This window comes from Electrophorus electricus, chromosome 2 (assembly GCF_013358815.1).
Source record: "Electrophorus electricus isolate fEleEle1 chromosome 2, fEleEle1.pri, whole genome shotgun sequence".
Taxonomy (NCBI): Eukaryota; Metazoa; Chordata; class Actinopteri; order Gymnotiformes; family Gymnotidae; genus Electrophorus; species Electrophorus electricus.
In genome coordinates this window covers 19,808,684-19,829,557 of record NC_049536.1, presented here as the reverse complement: position 1 = coordinate 19,829,557, position 20,874 = coordinate 19,808,684, and the positions used below count along the sequence as shown (strand labels likewise).

Genomic DNA, 20,874 nt, shown 5'->3' with positions numbered 1-20,874 from the left:
GCCAGTCTTCTGGCTTTAATGCAGATACACCTAAAATGTTCCTTTTCATCACCAGTACCTTTTAGTAACAGAACGTGGTAAAAGCAAGTTTTTGTTACACTTAACATCAGTGTGCGAAACAGTAAACGATAGTGGCTGATATTTTGAGTTTATGCACAAAATCCGCTAATGGACACCTTTCTCTTCTGTAAATATATATGATTTTCCTTAACAAAGAGCTGAAATCTTCCTCATATTTAGAATTGTGAACAATACCATTTTAAATCAGTTAATTCATGTGTGGAGTTAATTTAATCAGCCAAGACATTTGCATAAAGTATCTGAAATAAAATGGAACTGAATCAATTCTAAATTGAGCTGACCTGCGCCCAGCCCATGTTGTACCAAAGATGTCTTGAATGTGATCCTTATTAAAATCTACTGTGTATCTGTGCTTTTGAAAATGAAACACACGCATACATGCACACATGTACACACACACACACACACACACACACACACACACACACACACACACACACACACACACACACAGACACACACACATTTCTTCCTCCATAAGGTAAAAGAGCATCAGTCATGGCAGTATGCAAAAACACAATAATGCATAATTTGCTCAGGAATTTGGTCTCTAATTCTACAAAAGGCATAATCTGACTAATTCACACTGCAAAGGGTGCTATGATTCCTCTATTTAGAATTGCATTAAGGTATGCATTGTTTGCTTGTTGAACACCCTATTTGTGATTCACTGGTATAGTCCAGAGGCGAAACCAGCTAAAGTATACTGCATGGACTCAACCAAGATGCACAGAAATGGGGTGGGACAAGATAAGGTCTTCCTGTTTCCATGACAACGCAAGCCGGCAGCTTGCACATTATGGTTATCGTTCCCAGCACAGGAGGAACGAGCATGAAGTAGGGGGTAAGAAGCAAGACAGGAGAGATATGTAGAACGAGAGAGGCTAGAGGGAAAAGAAGAGAAAGGGAAAAACAAAGGGATAGAGAGGAAAAGAAGTGGTGGGGGCCTTGAATATCGCCCCCCCCCCCACACACACACACAATCCCCACCCCTCTCTCCCTCTCTCTTTCTGACCCCACTGCCTCTGCTTACAGCATAGCTACAGCACTCTGTAATTATTACCATGGTTACAACCAAAGCATAGCTGAGTGCTGACCTCAGAGCTGCTCAGCTATCCTTCCTCCCTTCAAAAAAGTCCATGTTTTTAAACGCCTTCATTCTGTGCCATTAAAACATTTAAATTCCCCTCTCTCTCTCTCTCTCTCTCTCTCTCTCCCCCCCCCCTCTCTCTCTCTCTCTCCCACTGTTTCTCCCTCTTTGGAGTGTGTGTGCATTAACTCTGCAGCCATGCCTTGCTGGGCTTCTGCTATGTGGTGTCATGGCTATAGGCCCTGTCCTACTGGTCAGGGATCTGCATGAGTGTATCCAGCCAGATCACCCTTGCAGACTCCCAGTGTCCACTGCTCTCTCCAGTCCTGACCTTGGCTCTTCCTCCTACTCTGGATACCTTTCCGCCAACATGTCTAACACATGCTAATTTATTCATTTGTTCAAGTGTTTTCACGCCTCAGAGACCCATGGCTGTCAGTGTAGCTGTAACAAGCGTTATGATATTAAAGCCCAGAATTCAGAGTTGACCTCTGACTAAGCCTGTCAAAAATGAAGGAATTACACGCACATACATGCGCATGCACACACATGCACACACACACACACACACAAGCACAGACAGACACACGCATATCCACCACAAAAATCCACTGCTTTATACAGCATCAATACAATATTTTTGCGATTAATATGGAAAATACAGAAAATTTTTGAAAGATTCTTGTGGAAATGAGCTTACCAACAATGGTAGCTATACATCCCATATATAAGGGGGTGGTATCGCCAAAATATTAAATACAAGAAATATGTCTGTTACCAACTACAATTACAAATAGCTCAACAATACGTTTTTGTACTTACTCAATATTAGCTGATTCAGAAAAAATTGCTTTTTATTGCATGTGTCAGTTATTGATTGGAACAGCTTTTAAAGTCCCAATTATGAACCGGTGCAAGACTGTAATTATTATTATTATTATTATTATTATTATTATTATTATTATATCTATACAGTTTATCAATGTAGAGATAGGATTAGTATTTAATACCTAAAGCTATTTATTAACTATACTTTGCTGGGATAAATAAGTTCAAGAGAGAAGAGAGTAAAGTTGTACTCTAAGTAATAAATTGCATACATTATTGGACTCTTACAGTTCATCAAGCATCTTGCAGCTCTATTATACTGGATTTTCATTTCCAAAAACACATAAAAGCACCTAATGGGTACTAGAATAATGCTTTCATGCACTCTTTAAAAAGGTTGATAGGGTGTCGTTCCCACATCAAGACACAGGTAGGAAGTGCACAGGTTGTAACTGTAGCATGAACATGAGCATGTGGAAGGCTTAGACCTGTCAACATGGGAAAAGCATCACAAACCCATAAATCCTAAATCTCTGGGGGTTTCAGAGCACAGTATCTCATCCTCTAATAAGGTCAGCTGGTGAAAACTTGGTCTAGCAGCATGGTGGAGAAAACTACCCCTGCGTCAACGATATGCTTGATTTGTACCATAAAGGCAAATGTTACGTTGTGATTTTGAAGGATGCTGCCATGGAGTCAGGTTGGGAGGGCCCAGAAGCCTTAGTGGAACCAGTAATGTTCTGTTTACAGTTGTGAGGATCTGAGGTGTAATTTGGGTAAACGCATGTAACCGCATATGGTAAAACTGTGAAAGACTAATGAATTAAAAGCCCATAATGGCATCTAATGCAGGAGTAATAATTTCTTTTCTTCTTCACTGCCCAGCTTTGGCTTCAAAACAATGATATGCATGCTGTCCTTACCATCATTTTGGTTATGCAATACAAACAAACCAAAGCAGCCTCTTTTGACTGCCAACACATACTCAAACATTTAAGTATCACTGAATATCAGCTTGCCATGAGAAATGAGTAGCTTGTCATCATTAACATCATTAGCAACAGCTAAAGTTTCTATGCAATATGCATTAATTAAAACTATATTAATATGAAGAACAAATGTAATTGACTGTATGTGCGTGTGTGTCTGTATGTGTTTGTGTAGGTGTGCATGCAAGCGTGCATGCACGTTTAGCTGTGTACATCTGAACACTGATAGAGTTAGACAACAAAATGCAAATCAACAGATAATGTGTGTGTTTAGGCGTACACGTGTGTCTGTCTGTGTGATAAAGTGAGTGTGAGAGTGGTATTGTACTAATGTATTGCCTGAGATGCTGTGGGAGTTTATATAGTGAGTGTTTGTATAGGTGTGCCTGAATGAGTGAGGGTAAATGGCACTATCTGAGGAGCATGTGAGATTAATACAGTATCACCTGTAAATATGTGACACACCAGTGTGTGAATGCGTGTATGCGTACCTTTGTCTGTTTAAGTAAGTGATACTATAATAATGTGATATGTGTGTATGTGTGTGTACCTGTCTCTGTAAGCAAGTGATACTGCATTAATGTGATGTGTGCATGTTTGTCTGTATGTATGCATGTGTGTGTTTGTATGAGTGTGTGTGCATGTGTGAGTTTGCATGTGTTTGTGTGTGTGATTTTGCATGTGTGTGTGTGTGTGTGTTCGTGCACGAGTGCATGTGTTTGTGTGTGTGATTTTGCATGTGTGTGTGTGTGTGTGTGTGTGTGTGTGTGTTCGTGCACGAGTGCATGTGTTTGTGTGTGTGATTTTGCATGTGTGGGTGTGTGTGTGTGTGTGTGTGTGTGTGCGTGCGTGTGTGTGTATGAGTGTGTGTGCATGTGTGAGTTTGCATGTGTTTGTGTGTGTGATTTTGCATGTGTGGGTGTGTGTGTGTGTGTGTGTGTGTGTGTGTGTGGGTGTGGGTGTAGGTGTGGGTGTGTGCGTGTGCGTGTGCGTGTGGGTGTGGGTGTGTGTGTGTGTGTGTTTACCTGACTCAGGATGGGGTCTGCTATCGGCAGGCACAGACACAGTCCTGCGGAGCAACTTGGTGCGCTGGGAGACAGGGCGCCGATCGCTCATAAGCAGAGGATGAACCTACAGTAAAGTTAAACACTCAGTGAGGTGTAACACCCAGAGTACAACATTCACACAGTCTCTCCCCCACAGTACAGTGTTCACACAGCATAGCACCCAGAGTACAACATTTACACAATGAGATATGAGATATTCAATAGACTATGACACCCAGGGCTACACGAGTTGTTGACTGTAAATTCTTTTATTTAGTTGTTGGCTATTGCAATTGGTGTCAGACTATGTTGCGATATACAAATTAAACATCTATCAAATTACTTCACCTCTGACCATGTTCCCAACTCTACCGCATTCCGGACCGGAAACCTATTGGCCATCGGCTCCACCTACTCATCACCTGTGCCTGGACGCTACCCCTACTCAGCTATATCAGGCATTGAGAAGTCTTTCGCTCCCACGCTGAGTCTCCAAGCCGCGAGCTTTCCCTCCCCTTTTGTGCCCCACAATATTTGTGTCACGGAAGGCTCCTCCCCCCACGAGTCACGTGGTATGGCCCGCCGCGTGCAGGGGGACTCACATGTGTATTATTCGTAACCACCTCCCCCTGGGATAGCACACACCTGCACAGGGTTTGGTGTTAAGTGTTTGTCTGTATTTAAACCCCTGTGAGTGTGTGCTCGCTTGTTGGTCATTGTCGTGTGTGTTAATTTAGATCGTTGTAGCCATAACGTTGGTTTGTGTAGTCCTGTATTAATGTATATTTGTTCTCAAGTTTCAAGTTTCAAGTTTCAAGTTTGGTTTATTTGTCACATACATAGTCATACACAGTATAACTCGCAGTGAAATGGTTGAGAGTGCTCTGTCCAAACTGAGGAAAAAGAAAAGAGGGGTGCATAGAGAAATATATATTCTATATATGTACAAAAATATATTATCAATGTATGTACATTATATGTATATTATGTTTATATACACAATGTACAATGTATATGGTTGTGTATATATGTACACAATCTACAGAATGTACAGATCCATTTCGTAGAATAACATATTTACAGTTGTTGTGTTACAAGGTAATTGTATATATATATATATATATATATATATATATATATATATATATACAGATATACAGTTATGTTACATGGTGGTGGTGGTCCCCACAGTTTATCAGTTTCCCTGATTCAGGGCCCGAATGGCCTGTGGGAAGAAGCTCCTCTTCAGTCTCTCTGTCTTGGTCTTCAGGGAGCGAAAGCACCTCCCTGACCTCAACAGAGAGAAGAGTCTATTGTTGGGATGGGTGGGGTCCTTCACAATCCTCCTGGCGTTGGTCTGGCACTGCTTGTAGTAGATGGTCTGCAGGTCAGGAAGTTCCGTTCTTCGTTTAATGTTAAGCGTAGAGTCATGTTTACTGTCAGTGTTATGTGTGAGTGCCACCTTTGTCGTATACGTTTAATGTCAATAAACGTCACAGTTGAGGGAGTCTGTGTGTCCTGCCCCGCGCCCTACCAGCACTCGGGCCAGCAACATTACAATTTGCCCCACTATATCTGCTACAGAAAACTACCCAGTGTGACATATGGTATCACTAATGTGTTTTATACATATAGCAATATAACTGCAATTTCAGAATTTAATCATGCAGACTACCTAAAAATGAAAGCATTCAGTGGGACACTCTGAATTTAGTGTGATGGAGAGCACAAGGGTGCATCTCTCACCATATTACATCACTTCACATCCAACACTTTCCACAGCACAGATCATTCAACAGAACTGAGTGATATTATGTCCAACTTGCACCTTGTATAAGCAGCCCCCTGATCAACACTTGGTCACACCACCTCCAGGTCTGCAATTACAGCTGCAAGGCTATTTTTTAGTCAGCTTTGCATATCTGGATCCTGCCATTTTTCACATTGTTCCTGTAAAAAATTTCTCAAGCTCTGTCAGATTGGTTAGAGACCATTGGTGACCAGCAGTTTCAAATCATGCCTCAGATTTTCAGCATTGAGGGATTTGACTTGGCTACTCCTCTGTACCTTTGGCAGTATTCTGAAGGTTGTTCTCATGTTGGACGGTAAACCTCTTGTAGTCTTTTGTACATTGAAACAGGTCTTCTTCAAGGATTGCCCTGCATTTGGCAGCATTCATCTTGCCTTCAACCCTAACAAGTTTACTATTTCCTGCAGATAAAGAAGCACCCCCACAGCATGGTACCGCCATGGTGTTTTCAGGGTGATGAGCAGTGTTTGGATTGTACCATACTTTGAGGTGGGGATGGTGTTTTTGGGGTGATGAGCAGTGCTTGGATTGTATCATGCTTCAAAGTGGGGATGGTGTTTTCAGAGTGATGAGCAGTATTTGGATTGTACCATGCTTCAAGGAGGGGACAGTGTTTTCAGGGTGATGAGCAGTGTTTGGATTGTACCATACATAATGCTTTGTCACAAAGCTGAAAAGTTTGGTCTCACCAGACAAGAATAACTTTTTTCCAGAATTATGCTGAGACTCCAATATGCCTTTTGGCAAATTTCCAAAGTAATTTCAAATGGCTTTTTTCCAAAAAATGTTTTCTTCTTGCCTATCTTCCTTAAAGCCTAGCTTTGGAAAGTCTCCAAGAAATTGTTGTCCTGTGCATCGCTTTTCCCATCTCACTGCACATCTCTGCAGCTCCATCAGAATAACCTTTGGGTTATCGGTTGCTCCTCTAATTACTTAATCAGTCCTCCTTAATCAGTCACTGACTTTCCATGAATGGAATGGATTCGATGGGGCTCTATGGAGTGAACAGATTTTGGGATATTATTTCATAACCACACCCTCGACTTTGGTCGTCATGATATGTGTGTAAGTATGCTCTCAAACTCTGGTACCTTCCAGGACAAGATGTATTTTTTATTGGGATCAGGTGACACTTGAATTGCACACAGGTGGACGTTAGGGGGTGTCTGATGACAACTGGTTGCAGCAGAATTAATTTAGGTATTCATTCAACTCAAAGCAATGGGGGTTAACACTTATGCAATCACAATTTTTAGGTTTTTTATGTGTGTATCATTTTGCAAACTATATCAGCTCTCTTCACACTTCATTTTATTTTGGGTAGATTCATGACATAAATTTCCAGTAATGATAATTTATATTCCAGGTTTAAGAAAAGAAAACGTGAAGATGTTCAATGGAGTGATTATTTATGCACTGCACTGTAATCTACTCACATGCTATTCTATTACATCTAATTACATGCTATTCTATTATATTTTACCTACATGCTATTCTATTACATCTACTTACATGTCATTCTATTACCTATAACATGCTATTCAGAATTCATTCTTGATCTTAGTAAAGCAATTATATAGCACTGTTTTATATATATATATATATATATATATATATATATATATATATATATTTTTTTTTTTTTTTAATTGCTTTACTATATATATATATATATATATATATATATATATATATATATATATATATATATATATATATATGTTTAAAACGCCACTGATAAGATATAAAAAATACACTTTATAAAAACGTTCGCCACACAACTATAGCACTCAGAATACATATTTTGTTGCTGTTTTATGTAACATAAAACCATTAAACCATTATCTGAATTCAGGAAAATATGCCAAAAATGGTGGAAAGCAGATTAAAATATAAATAATCTTTAGGAGTGGGGGGGGGGGGAGGTAAGGTGTCAACAGCTCCATTGGAGCATCTTCTGTGTTCTTTAACTCTAGTTGTACCAGGAGGTCTTAAATCCATCCAGCATACCTCCAGGGCTGGGAGCGGGTCTGAAAGTTGGGAATGGGTCTGAAGTGAAGCACAGCACCGGCACTACACACCAATAAGGTTTTATTTGAATAATAACAAGTGGCCACTGCTTCCACATCAAAACAAACACGCAGTAATCTTTAAGGCGCAGTAGCCTGGAGCGGAGACTAGAGTGGCGGGAGAGGAACACACAGCCTTTTATGTGGCTGCGCCATTAAGCCAGCATTTAACCACCTGGAGCAATATTTTTATCCTGCAGACATTTGCGCTATCAAAGCTTTGCAAAGACGCATATACACACACACGCGCGTGGTTAAAAAGTGAATGTGTGTTTGTGTGTTCATATAGACATTCATTTAACAGTAATCTTAGAATTCCAGACACTGAACAGCAATCATAAAAAACAAGATTTCATATGATTCACAATATATCTGAATGTCTGTGCTGAAATAACTACTTCACAGACAGCTACAAGCGAGCAGGCTTAAATAATAATTTTCAGAAATCTAAAGTGTAAATATCTTCTAAAGGCTGTAACAATTTCCCTTCAATACTCAGAGTCTGAGACCCTTCAAATTGCTTAATTTTAAATCATATAAAATCAGACAATTTTCCCTGCCTTCAAGGATGGACAGATGCACTTTAACTACTCTCAGCCCAATGTGAATGCATCTTTGTGCCAACCTCTGATCTCATCTCAGAGCACAAAAGTGTTTGCTAGGGCAGCATGTACCATCCTGAGTACCAGGCTTCACGCATGTCTGATGGTGAATCGTGTGGCATCTGCATTAATCCATGGCCCATTAACTTCACTTCAAATGGAAGAAAAGAACTGGGGCAGGAAGTGTCAGAACTCAACCGAAGAGCAATTCCGTCCTCTAGTGGCAAAGACTAGAAACACAACAATGTCCAATTTCTACTCTTGTGCAAGCTTACTGTTGTAGGAATAGTGTGTGTGCGCATGCTCGCACCTGCATGTGTGTATGTGTGTGTGTGTGTGTGTGTGTGTGTGCGTGTACCTCTTCTTGGTCCAGCATGTAGAACTGGTCTCCGTCTCGGACGCGGAGCGGGCGGCTCCAGCCGGGGGAGTCGTGGGCGTGGCCATTCAGAGGAGTGTGAGGCCGGGAACACGGAGACACACACCTTCCATCTGGGGCGGGAGAAAAAGAGGGAGAGCAAGAGAGCGAGAGAGGCAGAGAAAGAGAGAGAGTGGGAGACGGGGGAGGCAAAGAGCCAAAAATATAGAGAGAGGACGAGAGAGAGAAATAAATCCTGAATGTACAATTCTGTATTTTCATGAATGTAAAACACACCTTTAATTTTCTTAAGGTAACATGAATGGAGATCGGCATATTTTCATAGCATACAGACAATTTCTTTACACAGCAAGCTAAACATTAAATATGTTTTAAGCAAACCCCCAGCGGAGCAGGGGGAAAGGACAGAGCTACTGCTGCTCTTCGACTGCAATAAGACTACTCAGTACAGGATATATACTGTATGGTGCAGTACAGATGATGCACACACATACATACACACACACAAGCAAGGAATTTAAAACTCATTCTGACACTGCTTTTGTGTCCTGTTCGCCCCCCCCCCCCCCCCACACACACACACACACACAGAGAGAGAGAGAGAGAGAGAGAGAGAGAGAGGAAGATGGGTTATAGCCCAAGAGATGTCACTTCCGTGACGCCCACTCTATTTCACGCGCTCACACACCCCCAGCCTGTCTCCATGACAACTCAACACGGAACAGACTGAAAAACCACTAAAAGAGAGAGGGATTAGGAGAGAGAGAGAGAGAGAGAGAGAGAGAGAGAGAGAGAGAGAGAGAGAGAGAGAGAGAGAGGGAGAGAGAGGGACAGATAGAGAGAGAAAGAAAGGAGGGAAACAGAGACAAAGAGACAGAAAGATAGAGGGAGAGAAAGGGACAGAGACAGAGAGAGAGAGAGAGAGAGAGAGAGAGAGAGAGAGAGAGAGAGAGATTGGAATGGGGCAAAAAAAGGGAAGGAGTGATGGAAGGAGAAGGAGGGACGAGAGGAGAAGAACTATTTTAGAAGAGGGAACCAACACTTTGTTCCCATAGCAACCATCATGGATGTGCAAGAGTGAATAGTCTCCCCACTCTCACCCCCCCATCTCTATCTTTCTCTCTATCTCTCCCTCTCTCTCTCCCTCTTTCTATCTCCAGCTCTCCCTCTTTCTCCATCTCTGTCTCCATCTCTCTATCTATCTCTCTCCCTTTCTCTCTATTGCTCTCTTCCCCACTCTCTGAATCTAAAGTGTATGTAGGTGTGCGTGTGTGTGTGTGTGTGTTGCAGGTGTGGGGGAGATCTTTCTACTAAAGAAAGAACACTGATTGCATATTCTCATTCACAGGCACGTGTGGTGAGTAGCACAGGCTGATGGGGTTACGACTCTAGAGAAACTCAGAGTTGTGTTTCACACTGTCGGTGCTCAGTGGATCGAAAGCTTAACCTCACCACCCCTCAACCACAAGGTCTTCAGCCTGTGGTAGTCAGCTGGTCCATGCCAACTGGCCAATTGGCCCTGTCTTCGGTGCCAATGTGGAGAAGCTTGCGGTTTCTGAGTATCAAACATGTAGCGTGCACGTACGACGCTCCTGTTGCATACCTGGTAGAGCGGGTAGGGCGAAGCGCTAGGTGTAACACCAAGGTCATGGGCTCGTCTCCCAGGAAGCACATGTGCTGTCATACATCCAGTCATACTTGTACATATCTAAGAGACTCTGAATAAGAGTATCTGCCAAACGTCGTGAACACATGGACAAGCAATCGCTCCTGCGGGTCTTGGGTGTCAGTAGTCTGCAAATCCTTCTCAGGCTTTTTAATATCAGTCACTGGTTTATCTTACATATCTTCCCGCCGTATTATCAAAGTGCCCTATTTAACATCAAAACCGCACTATCAACATCATAATCCCACTCCCAACATCATAATCCCACTATCCGGTGTGGCAGGGAGCAGGATGAGTCCCCCTCAGGAATCTTGGCTCCTCCCAGGGATTACTCCTCATGCCCAGGAAGTGAGTCTTTCCCTGCCACCATCGCCCTCAGCTCGCTCAGTAGGGCTCTGGATCCAGACTGCAATAAAGTGGCTTTGCGAGGCTGTTGACATTATAAAGCGCTGCACGACTAAAGCTTGATTATGTAGGAAACATCCAGCTACTCCGTTGTTAGGGGTTGTAGAGTGCGCGGCTACAGCAGTGCGTTGACTACAGCCTTTAAAATTCAGCTGTTCATGGGAAATGAACTTCCTCTTGGGTGTTTACCTGCTTCGCAGTGACTGTAAACATTAAAATCGTACATCTACACATATGTCTTTGTTGGAATTCAAGCAGTCTAGGCCTGCCTCAAAACAGCTGCATGGGGGTTACATGCAGCACGGTATCCAGGTTGGAAGGTTTCTCTGCAGAGATCTGCGCAGCGCCAAGCCACAGCTACACCACCTAGTACCCCTCGAAGCCTTCCCAACCCACTCTGCAGTTTTATTCTCATATTTTCCCAAGGCCAGGAGTCATATGCAGCAGTGTGGGAACAGCATGTACGTAGCAGGTATGTACCTTCCAGCGCTCCACACATGATGCCAGTGAGAGCCAGCGAGTCAGAAGAACAATTTCAACCATCTCCCTAGTTAAGACTTGTTAGAGCTCCTAACCAGAACAAGCGAAACATCCCAGATCATTTACGTTCAGACCAACATCACGCACGCACGCACACACACACACTGCCACTATGAAACATACTAAGCATGTCTATGAATGGCCATGCACTTGCACTGTTGGGGTAGCTAATCCATGTTCCACTCAACTCTCCTAAGTAGCATGTTTTGAACAGGTTTGTGAAGCAGCCTTCGCACGACTGGAGGCACTGTGTGCTGGGGTTCCGTGTGCGGGGATTGCGTGTGCTGGAACTCTGTATACTGGGATTCTGTGTGTGGGGATTCTGTGTGCTGGGACTCAGTGTGCTGGGACTTTGTGTGCTAGAACTCTGTGTGCTGAGGTTCCGTGTGCTAGGGCTCCTTTCTCAGACTACACACAGGCTGCCTCGCACTAGACCAGAGAACTTTAATACACGGCGAACTAACATTGCTAGAGGACTCGTGTTTATATTTTTAAAATGTCCTGATAGGGCTTTAAGGTGCAGTCTGGCTAGCGAGTTTTATTATTGTAGGTCATATGTGTTAAAAAAAAAAGAAAAAGAAGCACAGTTGGTGTGCATTTGGCTTGTGTCCTTTCACTGTAGCCCGAGTTCGAGTGCCAGGCATCCCACAGGCTCGTGGTGGGCGGCCCAGTCACAGCGGGGCTGTGGAAGTGGGGCAGTGCTAGTCACTCAGGGCTCTCTGCTAGGTCGCACACCGCATCCAGAACTGAGCAGTTAGTGCATTCACCTGCTGCACTGTGTGAGTGGCGATGGGACTGACGTGTCGCCGGAGGAAGCATGTGCTAGTCTGTGCTCTCACAGGCTAGTAGCTACTGACAAGAGAGGGAGGCTGGACAGAAGCTGTCTAGCCTTACAACAGAGAGGAAACTGCAGGCACATTCATGCCCAGCACACACTCAGTTCTTAATCTCACGCCACTTTGGCCCTTAAAACTCCAATTAGTGCTATCCGAGGAGAACCGGTGGTTCTTTCTGAAGATGCCATGGGCAGAACTTTTCCCATCTCTGCAATCTTTCATTTGCGTATTTCAAATGAATTCTGCTGTGGTTTTAATTTATTGAGGCTTTGGGGTTTTGTTTTGTTTTTTTTACATTAGATCAGATTTATTAATTCACATGCTGTTTGTTACATGGGGTGACACTTAACAATTCATTTACATTTACAGCACGTGGCATACACTCTTACGCAGAGACAAACATATCTTTCAGCATCACAGCTCCCTGGGAATCAAACCCATGACCTCGGTGACACTAACACCTTGCTCTAAAAAAAACTTGAACAGGGTTAAATTCAGGTTTTAGGGAGCAGGTTACAATATCAGTCTGTACTAGCACATTTAAGCACATACCAAGCGTTCCACAGAATCTACAAAGTTAGGAACCCCCTGAGGTTCTACATGGAGAAAAGGCAGAGAGATAACCTGGACTCGGTTCTTCCCAACTGCACTCGCTCACTACAGATTACACCGAGACAGCATAAGCGCGATTCCAGCCAATGGTTTATTGCTTTGAACTGTAATACTAAATATTTCTAAAATGCTTTTTTGTTCCATCATCCAGTTCCTTTCTTAATGTGAATCTGTGGTCACTATACAATTTGCAACAAGTTACCTTTCATTATGTCTTACTTTTACATACAATACCTAGTGTTTCTAAATGTGTTATTTATCTTTGTTTAAATATTCATGTTAATTCATTTGACTGTATGTCATGATGTCATAGTATAATGTTGTTTTTGAGTGTATTTTTCATTATGTAAATGTAAGTGTACAGCATAGATCATAATGACTAGTGCAATAATTGTTAATTCTACAACTCTGGATTTCTCTCACTTTGTGTACACTTGGTTCTTTGTTCCTTAATTAACATTGCTGCATACGGCACTTTGCATGCTGCTATGCTGGAATGATTGACTTTCCTCACAGGGATTATCTTAAATGTAGTCCTCGTGGCCCAGTGGACTACACCCAGTCTAATGTCTTCCAGTGAAACTCTCTGGCTAATTAAAAAGCCAGACTTGAGTTATACGGGCCCTCACACTGCCGTGAATACATGTACACACAGCAAGAGTGGCAATCAAACCCTACAGCACATTAAGTTCTGAATGAGGCTCAGTATACCTCTAAATGAGGAAAGTACTGAATGAGGCTGAATGCACCACTAAATCAGGGCAGTACTGAATGAGGCTGAATGCACCACTAAATCAGGGCAGTACTGAATGAGGCTGAATGTACCACTAAATCAGGACAGTACTGAATGAGCCAGTAAAACAGCCTGTGTTTCTGAGGCCAAAAGGCAAGATAGCCTTTCATGATACTGCAGCATCCCCCTTCGTGCTCCACAAAGTGCCTGTGTGTGTGCGCACGTGTGTGTGAATGAGTGGGGGAATGTTGGGGGTTTCTAACTGTGTGTGTGTGTGTGTGTGTGTGTGTGCGCACGTGTGTGAATGTTGGGGGTTTCTAACTCTGTGTGTGTGTGTGTGTGTGTATGTATGTGTGTGTGTATATGTGTACGTGTGTGTGTTTGTGTCCACACATAATCCTTTGTAGCAAATAATCCCCAACACACTTAACCCACCTGCTTGAAGTCATGATTGATGATAATAACTGCTAGATGAAGTCAGGTGTGCTCCTGCTTGGTGGGAATATTAGCTTGTGCCCACACTGGCCTTTATAAGTGTTACAGTGATTACAGCACAACCAACTGAGAATTTCTTTTTCTTTAATTTTCCTTAAAGGAACATTGCACTGGCATCAGTAATTATGAGCAATATGCATATTTAAATTCCAAATTTAAATAATTTTACATTCAAAAATGTTTGAAATACTAGACAATGTTCAATGTGTTAATTATTGATGTTCATTTGCATTCACACCATGCGGGTGTCAGGTGATCTGTTTGCGTGGGATTGAATGTAACATTGGTGATTATACCGTGTTGCTATTTAACACAAAAATATTTTGTACAATAACTTGACATTTTGTCATTTATTTATTTATTTGTTGTTAAAAACACATTTGCGAAAATGGGGAAGGAGGCGTTTCGTAATATATGGGAGCTTCTTACTTTTTTTATTATTCCGAGATTAATTTAAGCAGCCACATGCACTCAGGAGTCAGAAGTAGTCCGAACTTCTAGTGGCCTAAGGTGTGCTAGCTATAAGAATTTTCATCCTGTAACAGGAGCCTATAACTGTCATCCTGTAACAGGAGCCTATAACTGTCAGCCTGTAACAGGAGCCTGTAACTGTCAGCCTGTAGCAGGAGCAGGTGGAAGCTCTTACTGAAATATGTGCTTCCATTTGCCTTACTATTGGTAACATTGAGATTTGTGGAAAAGAAGTTGGCTAGCAATACAACTAGCCATAAGCTCAAATCAATCTGCAGTGCTTTCCATGGTAACCAGCCACTTTATCATAAACACACTTTTATTAGAAACAAAATTTAGGAGCACAGTTAAATCTATAACCCTGCAGCTGTTGATATGCATAGTATCTGTTAGCCATCTTTTAGACTAGATCACCACTTGTCAGTTTCCAGCCACAAGACTGGCTGTGTATTGTGTACATACATATACAATTATACATATTCATATATACATTTTACATTGTGTATATAAATATAATATACATATATTGTACATACATTGTTAATATATTTTGTATATATATATAGATATATATTTCTCTATGCACCCCAATTTCTTTTCCTCAGTTTGGACAGAGCACTCTAAAATTATTTCACTGCGAGTTATACTGTGTATGACTATGTATGTGACAAATAAACCAAACTTGAACTTGAACTTGAACTTGGCTGGCAGGATAGTTTTTCACAGGTAGCCGCTCAATCCAGCAGTGACACATGTACAAAGCTGAGCAAAAGCGCCTACTATGGTACCACTATCATGTCAGTACCATGTGACTGCCATACCACTATGTCTTTACAATGCCATTATCACAGCAATACCATGTCATTCCTACTACACCATTACCACACCACTGTATCATTACCACACCATTAACATACAAGGACCATGTCACATCTATGTCAATACTATGTCATTACCATGTCACTACAACACCACTAACATGTCAGTGCTATGTCATTACCATGTCACTACAACACCACTAACATGTCACTACTATGTCATTACCATGTCACTACAACACCAGTAACATGTCACTACTATGTCATTACCACAACACTACTATGTCACCGTCATGCCACTACCATACGACTATCGTGCTAGTACCATACCACTGTTATGTCAGCATTAATGCTATGCTTGGAATAGTCAGGCATGAAAATAATATAGGGTCAGCTCTGTGGATGATGTGATCAGCTACAGTCCATACATTTATATAAGACAGCTGTACCTAATGAAGTATCCAGTGAGTGCAGGCCCAAGATATGTGCATCTAATGCGGTGATTAGCGTATTAGAAGTCAGTCACCGGAACCTCTCTATGCACTCTGTCCCGCACAGACCACTGGAACACTGAGCTTGAATGCTGAATCGTTTTGCTTTGCTAGTGAGCTGCAGGGTGTCTTACGGTGGCTTTGTGTGTGCGTGTGTGTGCGTGTGTGTGTGTGTGTGTGTGTGTGTATATGTGTGCACGTGTGTGTGTGGGGGGGGGGGGGGTGCTGCAGGACGGTAATTTGATGGTGCGTTTTGCAGTATGGAGCAACAACACGTTTGAGTCAGCAACAGTAAAGTTACTGAGAGATGGAGCTCATCAGTGTCATAGTCGCTGCGCTGGGTTCTGTTGAGCTGCCATGTCACCCAGCCCTCCCCAAGCACTTATTTACAGGCAGTGGTAGCTCAGTGGTTAAGGTAGTTGAGTAGTAATTGGAAGGTTGCCAGTTCAAGCCCCAGCACCACCAGGGTGCCACTGTTGGGTCCCTCAGCAAGGCCCTTAACCCCTAACTCAAGATGTATTCAGTCATAATTGTAAGTTAATCATCCATATAGAAGTCTTATGGGCAAACATCAAGTAAAAAAATATAATATAAATAAACAGTGTGTGAGGAAGGTGTTATTGGAACTTGGAATGAGCACAGGATGATGTCATTACAAAGGTCACCACATGTATGTATCTGTCTGGTATATCCCTTCAAAGTCTAGTAGTAGAAACCCAGCAGTATAGCTTGGCTGAAGTATATGGAATATACTGTCAATAAAATGGAAGTGTATATATGAATTGACAGTGCTGATATGATTACATCACACCATTAAGGTTTTGCTATTAAAAAGTGGAACCACAACAAGGAGATCTGTATGTGCATTTGATATTTGTATAACAGGAAACAGTAACTGGATCTGCTTAGCCGCTGCTGGAGGTAGACAGGTTTGCATTGTGTTCAAAGCTAACTGGCAGTCTAACCGTGCAGTTTGGACTAAACACAATCAGCGGGGAATGATGCCAGTGCACTGCCACAAATGTTCACCCCTCGGGGATCTGCTGAAGCTGGAACACCTGCTATGGATATGTGGGCTTAATGAACTGGAATGTGTCCCACTCACCTGCCTGATAAAGAATGCCCAGAATATCTTGAGGTTACACATTTTTTGCTTCTCTGAATTCCATCTGGCACTGTTTGTGGGGGAAGGGGGGATGTTTGTTTGATTGTTTGCTTGTTGTTTTGTCTTAAGTGTAGCTGATTCTTCTGTCTCACATTTTAGCCAAACCAATCGATGTGTTCAGAAAAGTGAAAGTTAAGAACGTGACCATAATTTCAAAATAAAAGAGAGCATGTGTCAGTGCCCAGAGCTCTGGAGACTGGCATCAGCTTACAGCTGAAATGTAAGGTGCAACTGAACAGAGAAAACCACAATGGCTGAAAAGGCTCTTTCCTATTGGACAAGCTGCATTGTCTATTCTCCCACCTGGGTCCAGCAAGCGCTCGCGTGTCCCACTCTCTGCACTGGTGATAATGTCCACTGGCAGAGACATTTACTATGGGCTGAGTGGCAAGCTGCTGGCACAGAACAGAATGACAGTAAAAGATTTTCTTTTTTTCCCTCCTCGCATCCCTGGAAAATGGCTCTTTATCGGCAGTGTTTCAAATCATGCCATCGTGCAAGGTGTTCAGTGCAGGTGTTATCTATAGTGGGATTACCATGTTAAAATGAGAGCAGACCAGGACAGGAATTAACCAAAATTTCATAAACATAATCAGTGTGCGTGTGTGTGTGTGTGTGTGTGAGAGAGAGAGAGAGAGAGAGAGAGAGCAACCGAATGAGATAGAATGAGCGTGGTGGGCTGTCTGTAAACTGAGCATCTGGTTCTCGCTAGCTGCTTTATCTGGTCTAAGGCTCTCTCTGTGACTCCATCCAGCATCTGCACTGACGATGCTTCACAAGAGGTGTAAGGCTGCGATTTACCAAGATCAGAATTTATTATTTTGGTTTTAGCTGATGTCTGTTGCAACTCTATGACGTTAAAAATGGGAGTTAGGTAAAGACAATAGAGCTGCATGTCAACACTCCTGTTATACTACTACACCAATAACAAAATGTCAGCTGTTTGGACACATATAAATGTATGCGATGAAGTAGTCAACTGACTTTCAGTGCAACAAATTTTAATTGTCACTTAAATTTTTCCCATCCTGCCTAACACACACAAATATACGAAATTTAATGGAAAAACGGAGACAAAAGCTTCCACCCTTACTTAACCTTTACTAACGGTTTCAATAAACCCAAAACTACAGTCGAGACCTAACACAGGTCTAAATCTACACTGACATAATTACAAGCCTAAACCTACACTGACCTAAGTACATGCCACAACCACTGCACTGACCTAGCACAGGCCAAGACCACTACACTGATCTAACACAGGCCAAGACCACTACACTGACCTAGCACAGGCCAAGACCACTACACTAACCTAACACAGGCCTAACAATACACTGACCTAACAGAGGCCTAACACTACACTGACCTAGCACACGCCTAAAACTATACTGACCTAGCACAGGCCAAGACCACTACCCTGACTTAACACAGGCCTAACAGTACACTGACCTAGCACATGCCTAACACTACGGTGATTTAACACAGGCCAAGACCATTACACTGACCTAACACAGACCAAGACCACTACATTGACCTAGTACAGGCCAAGACCCCTACACTGACCTAACACAGGCCAAAGCAATAGACTGTCTAAGGTCGACTTAGCTGTCTGTGGATGCTGTTAATACCATGACATAACCTTTATGCACAAATCTGTTTGAGGCCTCAGTGTGGTCACCCTTTGCTGATTGATCAGTGTGCTTGTGAAGATACCACCTCATTCTCCATGCTTTGATGAGGCAGTCCTGAGTGCCAGCTTGGCTTCGCCCTCGAACAGTTCATTTAGATGAGAATGAATGGTGATTATATGGTATTTAATGAATAACGGATACTGAGAACTCATGTCTTTAACTCACTAACCCCATGATGATAGCGCCACTCTGTTACTATAACAGCAAACTAAACTGGATACAAATTGTCACTCTCTCCTTTCACTGCTATGCATTCTAAAATTCTAACACTGTAAATGACAGATATCAAGGGTTTGACAGATATCAAGGGATATCAAACTCTGCTATACAGTTGGGTTAATATGTACACCAGTCGTGAGAGCACAAAAAAGCAAGACTTTTGTGTTAAATATCTTAGCATACAGATAAATTACACTTAATCCTATTACACTACACTTAAATTTCTGGTGTAATTCTTACTGTAGTGCATCTAAATATTATACTCTAATACAATGTCTTAATGTCTTGGATTTACAGCAAAGTGAAAAGTATCAGCTTCTCCCAGACACATGATGGGCCGAATTCATTAAGCCGAGGATACTGATACAAAATGACACTGCTCTATTATTTAGTGAATTATATAACTCTTTACTCAATCTCCTGTTTAAATATTATACCACATCAGGATAAATGAAGAAAAGTAAATGCTATCATCATTTGCAGGATAGAATAACAGCCAAAGCATTTGAGATTGTATTCAAGACTAACAAACATTAATAAACTCATACAATGATGGGTTATAGGAGGGACGAAATATGAGGTTGGATTAGATCAGCACACTGAGACCTTTGTTCGCTTATACACACCATGAAAAATATTTAAAGCATAATCATTTTAATGTGTCTTAAGGTCACTGGAAGTATGTCAACGAATGCAAACTTGACACACTATAATATTCAGACCGGCACAGAGCCTGCAGTGTCAACAGAATACAGAGTTGATCCAATGGAATAACACATTTGGGTGGAGATGTCATATTGGTCTCTTATTACATCAGAACCAGTATCCTGCCATCCTAAACCATTCCCTGCAATTACATTGAACATATTTAAATGTTCAGAAATCTGTAAATAATACATAGGCACTGGTAAAAAAAATATTTATATATTTAGGTCACACACAACAAAAATAACTGGTAGTCAGGATATGTAGATCAGAAGTGTAGGTACCCCCCCCCCCCCACCCCCAAGAAAGAGAGAAATGTTTTCTAGACTAAAATTAATCGAAAAACCTTTGTTAACCTTTTAAGAAATACTGTCATGATGATGTAATCTGAATATCTCATAAACAAGCTTTTTATTCATTTTAATGTAACACTTTAATGTAACAATAGAACCAGTGTAGTCAATAAAACAACACTTGTCTTTTACATTCTAAAACCAACTGTGAATTCTAGAACCAAACAATCTGGCGTCAACTGCTGGGAAGTTTTTAAAATCTGCACATTAGTTTGACTTATCAGGTCTTCGTGCACCTTCGCACCTCAGGAAGATTTTCCCCGCATCACAGACAATTCTATATGCAGGATGTATTTTCAGAGCAAAGCACGTATTATATCATAATTCAGTGCTTTCTATAGAGTCATCATATACTTGTCTTGTTGAACCACCATGTGCCATGTGATCAGAATTTCTGTGGCAATTCTGAAGCACCCTATGGACTATATTCAGCATTCAGCTGAGTCCCAGAACCACCGAGTACAGATGCACTTGTTTTGGGGTTTTTTGTTTTGTTTTGTTTTTTTAAGTGTGTGCCCTTTTGTGGAACTTGGAGATCATTTTTGAGGTTTCCCTAGAATTGTTAAGAGTGGAATCTGAGAATGTAAATCTAAATGGAAACTCAATGGAACCAGTGTATTCAGCTGACCTGCACATATCTGTGCTACAGCCAAACCCTTAGACCGGGCAGGAAGAAACCACCGTGTGTAAACTCCACAAACTGATAAGAATATACTGTACACAAACTGTGTTCGATCTCACTAGGGCCAACTGCATTGTAATGGCATGAAATTCAGTTCGTAT

General features: G+C 41.9%; 1 protein-coding gene across 1 annotated transcript in view; it reads right to left on the bottom strand.

Annotated features, from left to right (window-relative positions):
* Positions 1-20,874, bottom strand: part of syngap1a (synaptic Ras GTPase activating protein 1a) — a 76,184-nt gene that overhangs the window by 54,049 nt on the left and 1,261 nt on the right. The window contains 2 exon segments of the mRNA XM_027023898.2: positions 4,014-4,119; positions 8,874-9,004. Coding sequence (XP_026879699.2) covers positions 4,014-4,119; positions 8,874-9,004 — 237 coding nt within the window.